This window comes from Scomber japonicus, chromosome 7 (genome assembly GCF_027409825.1).
Source record: "Scomber japonicus isolate fScoJap1 chromosome 7, fScoJap1.pri, whole genome shotgun sequence".
NCBI lineage: Eukaryota > Metazoa > Chordata > Actinopteri > Scombriformes > Scombridae > Scomber > Scomber japonicus.
In genome coordinates, this window is record NC_070584.1 from 26,090,521 (window position 1) to 26,103,504 (window position 12,984).

Consider the following 12,984-nt stretch of genomic DNA (forward strand, 5'->3'; position numbering starts at 1 on the left):
TCTCCACAGTGCCAGCCGCAGTGCAGCACATGTGTAACAGCTGATGCCGGCAAACTTGACAGTGTGCACTGAGTTGAAAATTATAACACATGGCCTGTGGGTTTGGAAACACGTCTTGCTCATGCCCCATTTTCTCATGCGTGTCTGCTCCACCTCTCATCTGGAGCACTTGTGGTGTGGTGGTGAGGAGGCTGACAACTTCTGAGACGAGAGGAAACATGTTCTTGCTTCTTAGTAACTCTGAAAAATCCAAGTCCCCAAAAGTGATGAGACTAGCTGGAGCAGCCTTTCGCTCTAATTCCCAGAAAATCACGTTCTCTCTTGCCTCTTTTCCATCCCGTCTTTTCTTATCCTGGTAAATGCTGTTTTTCCTCCCAACAGCGTGTCACTTTTTAACTCCCATCCTCCCTGTTCAAGTGCTTGACTGTCATGTTCCTTTTTGTGCTCATGTTCATTCTTGTTCCTCTGTAGCCTCTTTATCGTCTCTCTTACTCTGGCTCTCTTCTTTAGTTTTACGCCTTGCTCTTTTCCCTTATTCATTTCCCTGCCTTCCGTATGTTGCTAATTTTTCCATTCCGAGTCTCACACACACACCCAACTCTCAACTTTCATCATCGTTCCTATGCATACGATTAAGCAAAACGAACCACACATTCACTTTTCTAGAAACTGGGACACTTTTAAGAGTTAGAGGTGAAAAAGGCAACTTATATAGAGGACTTTTGTTATCTATATATCCGGATGAGGAAGAAAAGAACAACAAACAGCTGATCCAAAGAGCTTTACAGAATAAACAGAGGAAATCAAAAGAAGGAAACAATCAATATAAGAGAAGAGAAAATCATAGTCATAATAAATAAAAATAAAAATAACAATAACAGCAAATGCACATGGTCACACACAGCCCACAGTGATAACACAGACCTTTAGAGACTGGGTACGTTAGGCACAGTTAAAGGCTAATGAAGATAAGTGTATTTTTAGATGACTCTAGAAGATCTCAATAGTGCAGGAAAATCGGATGGTGGGAGGAAGAGAATTAGTTTTAGGGCAGGGATAGCAAACACAAATTAAAAGAGAAAGCTGAAATCTCTGATTTCTGCAAGAATGCAGTGTGCAGCACGGCAGCTTATCAATTTTGCTTTGTGTCACTATCCAGGATTCTTCTCTGCTTCCTAACACAATTTCAGTCTTAGCATGGGTTTTGTGTTTTGAAAACCATTGTTACTGCTGTTATATGCTGCTGTCATTGTTTAGCTGGGCAACACTCTGTAAAGCTGGATTTTTCTGGCGCGTCAGTAAAGCCTGATTGGTGCGAGAAGGAAGAATGCTGCCAGTTTTAGAGAGCGCCATCGAGCGAAAGACAGGATGGGAGAGAGAGATGGAGGGAGAGACAGAGAGAAAAAGACAAAGAGAATGAGAGAGGCTGTCAGAAAGTGAAGATGAGTGATGAGAGGTGGACGGCGAAAATGGAGGGGACTGTCGTTTGTTAGCTCTGACAGCTCTGTTACACGCTGCTCATGAGGGACCGGCAGCAAGCAGACAGAGATACGCTTGTGAGTGTGTGTGTGACAGAGAATAGCAGAGAGAAGGAAAAAGGGTGTACAGTACATAAACAGATGGTCACACAGAGAGACGAAGGGGAAGCGATGTTGGATGGTAGAGAGAAATTGATTTAAGTAGAGGTTTTAAAACCCCTTGCTGCTTTAATGACAGGTGGTGACTGCAGTGATGACAGTGGGACATTTCACACACAGAACAACACACATACCGTACGTTCACTTCTCACAAATTCATGTTCCTATGCACAAATCCCGGTCACTACGATCCTTACCTCTGTGGGAAAGGTTGGCATTGCTCTCTCTCTGAATGCTGTTGGGGGCTAGTGGGCCCAATAGAGGCGTGTGCGTGGATGTAGACGTCTGACTGGTGCTGCTGAAGCTGGTCGTCTCTGTACTCGTGGCAGCAGGGGTCCGAGGATGTTCGGTGGAGGTGCTCCTGGGGGTCTGAGGAGATTGCGGTGTTGTCAGACGCCTGACCGCGGGCCTGAGTGTGGTAGTACCAGCAGCAGCAGCAGCAGCAGTAGTAGTAGTGGTGGTGGTGGTTGTTGTGGGTGGGGTTGTGGTGGTGGCTACAGTTGTGCTAGTTGTTGTAGTGCTTGTTCTAGTGGTTGTGGTGGGGGTTGTTGTGGTGGGGGTGGTGGTGGTGGTGGTGGTGGTGGTGGAAGCGGCTGTCGTCGTGGTTGTTCTGGGTCGAACTGCACAGGAGAAACAGAACAAAAAAATAGTTTCTTAACTTACTGTAGTAGTTCTGCTGTATGCATCAATATACAGCATGTTGTGGTAAATGAATGAAAATGATAAAATAAGTTTCATATAAATCCGGGTGATATGATTAAAATAATTACCTAAAATCTTAATATAATATGGCTAATGAATGTAAAATCATATATATTGTACTGTAACATAATTAAACTGATGTACAAAGAAATGAGCTGGGTTCCGCTGTTACACATTACATAGATCAAACTCTTCCACTTAATTTTGCTATGCCTGCAATCATTAATTTTCATAATAGAATTTTTATCGCAACAACAAGATTTTCTATCATCATGACTCAATAGCAAACATGGCTAATAAACCTCTGCTTTGTCTCAGCAGGGAAATGTAGATAAACTATCACTATGACAACAATTTAAAAAAAGTTATCTTCTTGACAGCTCCGACTCTGCCGACACTGACGATCACTTATTTGTGCATCAATATTGTATAAAGCACAACATACATGCCGGCACTGTCATAACCTTTCTGTTGGTGATGTCAGACAAAAAAATCGAGCCTTACTCTGAAATAGACGGCTACATAAAGCAGACATAGACAAACGACATAAGTGCTTAGCAGAAATATTTGTCCTGCATTAGGTAGTGCAGAAATTCAGTGCATGTGAGTGCACGCTCAACGACCATGTTCTCTCTCCCATCCTTTCTCAGGGGAACTTTCCAAATGCTAACCTACATACATCATCATCATCATCATCATCATCATCTCTCTCTCTCTCTTTTCCTTGTGTCAGCTCCTTTCTCCTCACATGTACAAAGATGAGTTGCAAAACAGAGCGGGTGTGTTAAGGATAACAACTTAACAAATGTTGCAGCCGTAGAGGAGAGGACAGACATTGGTGAAATAAGGTCAGCAAATAATGGAGGTGTCCTGGCACACAGGTAAGCGAGGAGAATCCCTGACCCACTTCCCAAGATAGTATTAGAGTATCAAATTCTCTAAATTTGAGTGAGCTTTTGAATCAACCATAAAATGAGTTGAGTACAAATAGATTTTATTGGGATAAAAGCTGCAATAGTTTTATATTGGTTTTTGAGGTGAATATGAGCATAATAGCTGATTGTGCATAGGAGCAGATTACAGAAAATTCCACTCTTGCAATAATGAAACTTCATATTGGTATTCAATATATACTTACAATTAATAAATAATAAATAATAAAAGGAATCAGCACTTTTCCACCAAATATTAGACTTGCGTGGAAGCAGTATGGGAAGATACAACTTTTAAAACCACTAAAGAAATGAATTAGTCTTAGTGTAGCTGTGGTGAGGGAAGAACCTACATCATATTTGTAATGGGTGACACGAAATGTTTTCCATAGTCATCCATGTATAAGGCTGGAAACCCTCAATATACTGAATAGTTAAAAGCGGAACATTTAAATATAGATCTGTATAAATACTTAATAATGAGGTGGACTCCTTTTGGCAGTGTTGAGAGAGTGAAACTCCACACCAGTTTAATATCCTTGCAGCCTGGCACTCCATCATCAGCCTTTGTTCTTTATTGTCATTTCTCAGTATTTGCATACATTGACATTTACAATTTGACACTAAATTTGTCCTCTGCACTTGACCCATTCTATACACTAGGAGGAGTGAGCAGCTATAGTGAACATCTGCGTAAGCAACTTAGGTTTCAGTGTCTTAATAAAGGACACATTGACACATGGACCATGAACCAACCTTGTTTTAGTGGACGACCCGCTGCCACCCATGTCATTGTGTCTACAGTGATGTATACTACATGTGACATCCCTCAGTATAATCCCTTTAATAAGCCATCAGGACAGCCGCATTGCTCAGTCATTCTGAGCAGATAGAGAGATGAACTGTTCTGAAAGAGATAGGCCATGACCTACTGCTCCAAGGTTTGTAGATGAGCACTCGTGTAAATAACACTTTGTCATATTGAATTTGAGCCTAAAGAAGGAAAATCCCCCTACGGTGTGCTTATGGGCTGTGTGATCTAATGGTTCAGAGTGTGAGTGACTTACCTATAGCACAACGCCTCATATCTGGTCCCAGCTCCATGCCGTCAGGGCAGGCACAGGTGTACTTGGGAGAGTGGTCTGTAATCTGAGGGGCCTTCAGACAGAGGTACTCACAGCCACCGTTAGGCAGACTTCCCATGTTACAGGTGTCTGGGGCTTGAGGGACACACAGAAATAAAAAGGGAGTTAAAATAGTTGGGGCGAAAATGTGATTTTCAAATAAAATAAATAATTAATTTGTTTTGCTCCAAATGTGTGCAAATTGAAATCCAATGTCAGGGTGATGAGCGCAGAGGTTTACAAGAAAAAAAAGAATATTAAGTATTAAAGATAGAGACCCAACTAGGGGTCCCAGTCAGCATCAAAAGCATCACAGTGATTATGAACTGAATTCGAGCTGGCACAGCATGTACATTTTTGTTGAGAAAATTGCAAAGAATAATTGGAGGCTCTATACAGCAGTGTAGTATTGGGCCAACATGACCTTATAGTGAAGGTTTGTGTTTCATTTTTCACTTCAGTGTGTTTTTGCTTATTGTACCTGGTTTTTGACAACATTTTTCCATGAGAAAACTCTGGACTAACAAAATACTGCATCCTAAATTTAAAAACAATGGTCTTGAATATTTACATGTCAGGGTCAAAACTGCTTGTAGTTTTAAAATAGTGAACTGCAAAAATACCAGGCTAAAACCAACTTTAACAGTCCTGTTAAGACACCTGTTTCTTCTATGACCTATTTTCCGGTCCAATGAAGAGATGCTTGGGTTAAAACAAGGGGTGTCTAAACTTTCTTTTTAAAAATCTCTACACTCAAATGAAACATTTACATATAGTTCCCTAATCCGAGACTCCAAAAATATTGCTACTCTTGTCATATGGGAAAGCACCAGAATTAGGTCAGGTCGTGGTCGATTCTTCTTCCTCTTGTCTTGTGTGTAGTTTTAGAGAGCGGTACATCAGAGGAATCATCTGTCGTCAGGGGGAAGAAGCGACATCACTCGCATACGCACAGTAAGATTTTAATAAGCTAGGAATACATTTGTGCTTCATGTACAGTATCTCAGTATAATCACTATGTAATATGAACAGCTGTATAATTAAATTTGCCAATGCATCTTCAATTCCTTGTTGTCTATATTAAGAAGTAATGAAACTGTGTTTAAACGCATGTTGCTGAAATGCCAAGACACACAGTTATAATACATTTCAATCTACGCTGGGGGAAAAAAAGGGCAGAAGGGTGAAAGAGGAAAAAGATGAGGAGGAGAGTGGAGAAGAAAGAAGTCAAACAGAAAAGGAGAGAGAAGGAGGTGGATGGGGAGGCAATAGGAGAAGAAACAAGAGGAGATGAGGACAGTAGAGGGAAAAAAAAGAAATGACAGGAGAAGTGTGAATGCTCCAGCGCTCCTTCCTCTCCTTCCCTTTAGATCTAGAAGAAGAACTAAAACAGGGAACCTTGACTTCAAAGCACAGCTGGATGGGAATAAATATATATACATATAAATAATAAATATAGCATAACAAAGAGAGGGTAGAAAGTGACTCTTTTGAGGAACTGTGCCAAAAAAAATGAAGGCACATTGAACATGGGGTAACAGAAGCAGCTGCATTTAAATGTGTGAAGGTTTGTTGAGGTAACAGATCATTCAGTGATAATCTTTCCATGTTGGGTATATTGAGATATTCACTGACAATAAAAATGATATGAAAAGCAAGACTGAAAACAGTGTATCAGTTGACCTTGCAAATTGTGTGTATCGAGGTTACATTTTATCTCATATTGTAGTACCACTAATACCCTCACAGGGCAGATAGAGTTCATTCAGTATGTCTTAATTTAACCTAGTTAGGGCTGGTTGTTTTACGTCTTGCTTTTGTTAGCATTTTAGAGAAAACATGCTTAATTCTGTGATATCTCTTTTGAGCAGAACTCCTGATTTATTAATGAGAGAATGCAGAATTAGTTCCCTCCTGGCACTCAGGCAAGACCGCTTTGAGCCCTGAGTGAGGAGAGAAAAAGCATGAAAACACACTCACACAAGCAAATTACTACAGCACATTATCAAACACTGAAGTACACACACACACACACATATAGGTTTGCCTTTGCACACCTGGGATTGCTCCATCCTAGAAAAAAGTAAGAAACACAATATTTGACATGCACAGCACACGTAACAGCCTAATCACACACATCAGGTTATTTGATTATTGTTTCAGGCAGTTTTAATGTGGCTCATTTGGCCTATACATGGATAAATCCACGGAGTAAAATGTTCAAAGGATCGTGCTGCGACCACCTCATATGAGATGGATGGTAGCGAAGTTAAGGATTCCCATGTTAATGACTTATCAGGATTCACATCATCTGACAGTTCTGACAAGGTTGTATGATCACAGTTGGTGGTGTGAAGGTTTACAATGCAGAATATTTTAAAATTACATTATATCCCCAAAACTGGGTTTAACCATCTTGAATACTGGATTTTGGATGATGTGAGGTGCCCATGTTTGCTTGGTTTTCTGGCACGTCAATATTATTAGGTGCCAGGTCGAACATATTGGACCTTTCAGAAAACTCCAAGTTGACCTAAAGGTGAAAGTCATAATTTTGATAACTCTAATATGTCATGTCTATATGAAGTTTCCATACTGTGTGCACCAGTAGGACTTTTCACAGAAGAAAAGCACAGGTGCCAATAATACATTTAATGGTGACTTTTCTGCTTCAGACTTAGAGTTCTGATATTGTATGTAATGACCCACTGTCACACTGTCATGGCTTGAGCAGAGCCATTGTTGATGGTTCTGATAACAACTGTGCTTTTCCTACTATGGCAAGTTAAAATGTCTGTTGTAAAAAGGCCTATAAAAATGATGGAGGTATAAGTTGTCTTGCCCTTACAGGTGAAAAAGAGCTAACAGAGGGAGCTGTAAATCAAACACAGCCTGTATAGCCATGTAGTCCTGAGGGGAGGTCTAATCAGACAAAATAGCATGTGCCCTGATGAATCAAGGGTGTGTGGGGCCTTTAAACAAACAAATATGGATATTTAGAAATAATCTTGATTTCATTTATTACTATTTCTTAATTTAGGAAATAAAATTTCAATATTTTTGACTGAGGCTATAGGTTTTGAGCCTTCAGTCCTCCACTTTATAAAGCAGTAAAATTACTACAAGTGTTGGTAATCACACCATAACTGTGATACAATGGTTTATCTTTACATTAATTACACACTGATGTTTCGACCCTTGTTATACTCAAAAACTAACCTACCAACAAAAAAGCACCACAGAATGCCGCCAAATATCAAACTGTATAGTAAAGAACTTCTCCAGCATATCTTACCTTTGGGCTGCCTCTGTTCATGGAACACCACCAGGTCCAGGGGGTTGTTGAGGTGCTCTGCCACCTTCGCCACATCATGCCCCGTCAGACGGTTGGCGCTGTATATCGCTTCATCTTCCAAGTCTGTCCAATATACACGATCCTGGACAGAAAGAGAGAAACAAGAAAGTTAAAAAAGACACATATATACATGCTGATACACACCATTATAAAGCAGTAAACATGTCTGTCACTTAGTTCAGTGGCAGATCAGCATACTGTACGTAAGTGTTGCTTATTTTTCATCTGGACCACAAGTATTATTTGTTTTTCACTATTTCGAGCTGAGACACATATTTCTTGGTACATTTTAACCAAACAGCTGAGCAGTAGCCAAGATGAGAGTAATAGTGTTTTCCAAGACACTTCACCTTGCACTGAGAAAAGAGAATCATCTTCTAAATGAAGCTAACCACCTGCTCATTTGTAACAATATTGTCTATAAAGGTTCAACAATTGCACATCTAGACATTTACCAAACAGCTTGTCATTGTCAAAGAAAGCATTGTTTTTTCTCCTGCATCTATCAGCAGTTGAAAAAAATACTTATTCATATACAATATGATACTGTATAGATTTTTTTGGGGATGAAATTCTGCTGTTTGTCACAGATGTGGCTGCTCATCCTGTCTATGGCTGTTTGATTAAACCCATATACTTTACACTTAAATGTACCTGGTTTTGTTTGTGTGAGGATATTTTGCTACTGTAATTGTCCTTTTTAATTTAAAAGGTGATACTTAGTTTCGTGGATGTATAATAAATCTAGAGGATAGATTCATTTTTAGAAGATGTTTTATGCCTGGGGTAACTTTAATTAACACTTTAATTTGAGAAATGACAGGTTTGAAGGACCCATTTAAAACATTATTTATTGAAACAAGGTTAAAAGCATTGCATCCTAATCAAAGAGAGGTTTAAATAGACTGAATTACTGAATTGTGGAGTGTGTTGCATTAAAGTCAAGATGAAATGAAAATACCTTTTTGACCCGTTTAGATTACATTCTCAGTCATATTGTGCCTGTACTTTACAATATAAGCCAAATAATCTTTCTTTGTATTCTTGCATCAAAATCCAGTCACGTTTTCTTTCTGTGCTTATGTAGGCTTGAACCAACCAATTTCATCCGATAATATCATGACATCCACCTCATCAATCAAACTTTTCAATGTTCAAATCAAATTCCTCTTAACGTTATGTCCTGCCTGTCTATCCTGTTTCACTCAGAAATATGTCACAATGTGGAAGTTAGATATTCTCAAATGCCATTTCATCTGGACTTTAACTTCCCTGACACTTACAGTATTCAATACTCAATCCTGCCAACTAATCACTGCTGAGAAAAATAATACTTCTAAATGAGTGCACAGTTACTGGGCCAGGTCACCGTATGGTTACAGATAATGGTGATTTTTTCCCCCCAAAAAATGCAGTACCCCTGCTTGTATCATGAGTAAAGTGACACATGAACTTGTAATCAAAGATACTGGGGTAAAAAAATATCTCTGATATACTATAGTAACTCTAAGTAAGACAAAGCATAATGATACCAAACATTGGCATTTAATGATGCCTCTATTTCTTAGTCATCCTAAGAGAACTCCTAATTAAACACATTTAAATAGACAAAGAAATTTGGCACCTTTTGGAGATTAAACAGCAGTCAAAAGTCAGTACACAGTGGATAAAAGTGCCTTTTACAGTAAAACACATTTTTAAGTCTGTCCTCTTGAGAAACACATTAGTTGTTTGTCATAAAAACTTTAAATACCAGAAGTTAAAGCTGGAAGTACTGTGACATTTCTGCCAAGTTATGGAAAGGAGGTCAGGATATGTGGCTGGGTGTGCAATGTGCTTGACTTTACATGCATGCTGACTACAGTCCTAGTGTACATACTTACTGTTTCTCCCATTTATAAAAGTTCAGTGGAGTAAAAAAAACTAAACATAATGAAAGTATGTTGTTCCTGTCTCCATTTGTTTCCCCTGTTCATCTAAATACTTCAAGCCCTGCCATGTAAAGTCATTCTCTCATCTCTTCTCTTCCTCACACCTCTTCACATTTCTCTTTAGTGATACTACAGGATGACAGGATATGCTGCGCAAGTGGTTGTGGTACTCAGTCTCCACGGCAACCTGAGACTGCTCCGTTGATGCAGGCTCACATTAATTAAGCAAAACACAGAGAATGACAGTAACAGAAAAAGAACAGACACTGAGATCATACGAAAAGGGTTAAAAAAAGAACAAAGACATAATTCAGAAGGTGAGTGTGAGGTGGAGAGATGAGTCACAATGGATGGCTCATATATGCTGTGTTTGTGTTTACAGTTTATGTTTCTTTTAAAGGTCAACATCCTTGAGGGGTCCAACCACAGATTTGTCTGCTGTGTGTATTTAAGCAAATATTTGTGTATAACTGTGTGTGTGGTTCCGTTATGGCTCTAATCCACACTCTCCATTTTTACTGCAATATCAGTGGACTTAACCTTTCTCTCACTGCCTCCTTTTTTCATCTGTCACCCAGTCCTCTATCTCCCCATCTCCCCCTTACTCAGGTTCCGATAACCTTTACTCATATGACAGCAGTGCTGAATGAAACAATGAAAGACAAATATCAGCCATGTTGATGAGACCATACTCAAATCCATCATTCCATCTTTGCCTTTCTGTCTCTGTGGATATCTTTCTCAGCTTCAGTCAGCTTGTTTTTTCTCTTTGAATTCATCCGCTGTCAGTCTCTGCATCTGTCACCTTTTCTCACCTTGAAAGCTACAAACTGCAGCACAGACCAAAGCAGGTCAATATTCTTTATTGTGGGATCAAGGTGAATCTTTCATGTGGCAGAGAATAGCCCAGACCGTATACACACACAAACACACACACAGATGTTCTCCTGAGCACATGACATTGCATCACATCAGCCGGAGCTTTGTCTGAGGCTGTCAAGGGGATGAGAGCACGTCTAAATGGATATGAAGTCTTTTTAGGGTCAAGGGGAGAACAGCCCTTGATGATTTTGTCATGATTCTGTCCCAGAAGAACCTTCTGACTTTTGACTGACATATTTTCCTGATGAGTTTCGGGTGCTTCCTGCATACTTAGATGTCAGGCTAGAAAACCACACATGAAAGATTATAAAAAGTCAGCCCATTGAACTTTCGAAGGCTTTCATTTTTGTGTGTGTTTGAGTTCTACTGTTTGTTGCATCACCCAAGATATTAAAAATGTATGCAGGCTTTGTGTTAAATCTGTGTAGGAATCAAATGATGTTAGGATGCATTTTCAGTTAATCTCCACTAAGCTGCCAAAGAGTATTAAAGCTCTTTCACATGCATGGTACACCCACACAGGTGTTTCCAGTTTAGCTGATTATGCCTCTTCTCATGATTGAGAGTGTTTACAGAGCTTGATTGACATGTTCCTCACTCTTCTGTTAAAGCCACACACACACATACACAATCTATTCTCTACAAATACCTAATTCAACAGCCTTTGACTTAAAATGATCCCAGTGTGAACAATGAATTCAAAGATATACTAATCTTCGCTGCTCACAGTCCATGATGACTTGGTTAAATATTACAGTACTTATTAATATTATTATTATTGTTAACTTATTATCTCAGTCCTACCTGTGATATAATGTCCTATTTTTGGTGGTTAATGCCAGGAGATCTTGATGGACAGAAGTAAAATATGGTCATAATTGACTTCCAAATCCATACTATGTACTAATTCTAAGTAGGTTTTGAGTATGTAGTGGCCTCACTAGAAAAATGACAACATTGAGCATACTCAAAACAGTCAGCATGCATACTAAGAGCTCATTCTAGGCTCAAGTCTTACACTACATCCTAAATCCATGCAACATACTAATAATATACTGTATTCTGTTTTTGCAGTTACTATCAAATGAAGTCTGCTTCACATCTCATAAATTAAAGAAAAACAAAACATCCTGCGACACATACTGTATATATCTCAATTCTTTTTATTCAGGGAGGTTTCACTGAGAGGAACACCCTGTTCATATTCACACAGTTACATTCACACCTGGAAGCTCCACTGGAGCAGTTGGGATTAAAGGCCTTGCTGAAGGGCAACTCTGTGGTGGTAATGAAGGAGGGGCAATCCCTGTTCTTTCACTTTCCCCACCCAGATTTATCCTGCCGGTCCGGGGATTCAAGAGGCAACCTTCTGGTCACAAGCTCGCTTCTCTAACCCTACCACTGCCCCACAATATAATCTGCAACCTCAAATAATGGGCAAATGTGAAAATTGGAAGAGCTTTCCTGCTTTTGCATTGCATTTTTCTTTTTCTTTTCATGAACAGACTGTACACCACGAAGCATGTTATCCCTCTACACGTACAGTTTACCCCTGTTTCTGCTGCATGTTGCATTTTATATTTGGTCTGCATACTGTACAGTCTGGTTTGAGTATACTTCATGTTGTCACTATTCCAAAGTGAACACATTACATACTCAAAACCTGTCTAGAGATTAGAAAGCAGACTGATTTGGGACACAGGGACAATTTGATTGATGGCACAATTACTGGATCATTTTTATCGTAACAAAATGGGAAAAAACTATAAATAATGTGGATTTCTTTTATATGTACAACAAAAACAGTATACTATTAAGACAAGTACATAATATATACTGTACGCCTGTATGTATGTAGTATGGAATTGGAGCACAGCACATCATTTTCCTTTTGTTGCATTTGTTACAGTGAGTATGGGTAAGGTGGAGGTCACACCTGTGTGGGTGAGTGTGCAGGGCATTTCAAACCTCCACTTGGTGCTGAGTTCATGGCAATAGGACAAATCCGTGCCTTAGCATCTTTATTTTCTTTCTTCCTGTCAGTGTTTATTTCCATTGTCTATTTCTTTACCATCACCCTCTCTGCTTATTTTTCCCAAACTCATCTCATCTTCTCCTCTATCCCCTGTAGTCAAACAAAAGAGAGTATAAGAAGTAATTCAATGACAGTGAAGCAAGAGAAAGAAAAAACATTACTCTCTGCATGCCTTCACCATCTACACTTCCTCAGGGCTTGGTGTCAAGGCAGGGGGTGGACACAGACTGGAGGGGTTTGTAGCTCTCTGTGTGTGTGTGTGTGTCTGTGTTCGTGTGTGTGTGTGCGAGCATGTGTTTGTGTGTGTTTGGTGGTGGCGTGCTCAGACTTTAAAATAGGAGCCCTACATCTTTCCTCTGCAGTGTTAAGACAAATCAGTATATTGA

General features: G+C 39.5%; 1 protein-coding gene across 1 annotated transcript in view; it reads right to left on the reverse strand.

Moving 5' to 3' along the window:
- lrp8 (low density lipoprotein receptor-related protein 8, apolipoprotein e receptor) overlaps nt 1–12,984 on the reverse strand; it is a 164,610-nt gene that overhangs the window by 5,205 nt on the left and 146,421 nt on the right. Inside the window, exons 14-16 of the mRNA XM_053322230.1 lie at nt 7,691–7,832; nt 4,339–4,491; nt 1,835–2,257 (exon numbers count right to left, since the gene is read on the reverse strand). Of these exons, the coding sequence (XP_053178205.1) occupies nt 1,835–2,257; nt 4,339–4,491; nt 7,691–7,832 (718 nt within the window). The remainder of the gene's footprint in view (nt 1–1,834; nt 2,258–4,338; nt 4,492–7,690; nt 7,833–12,984) is intronic.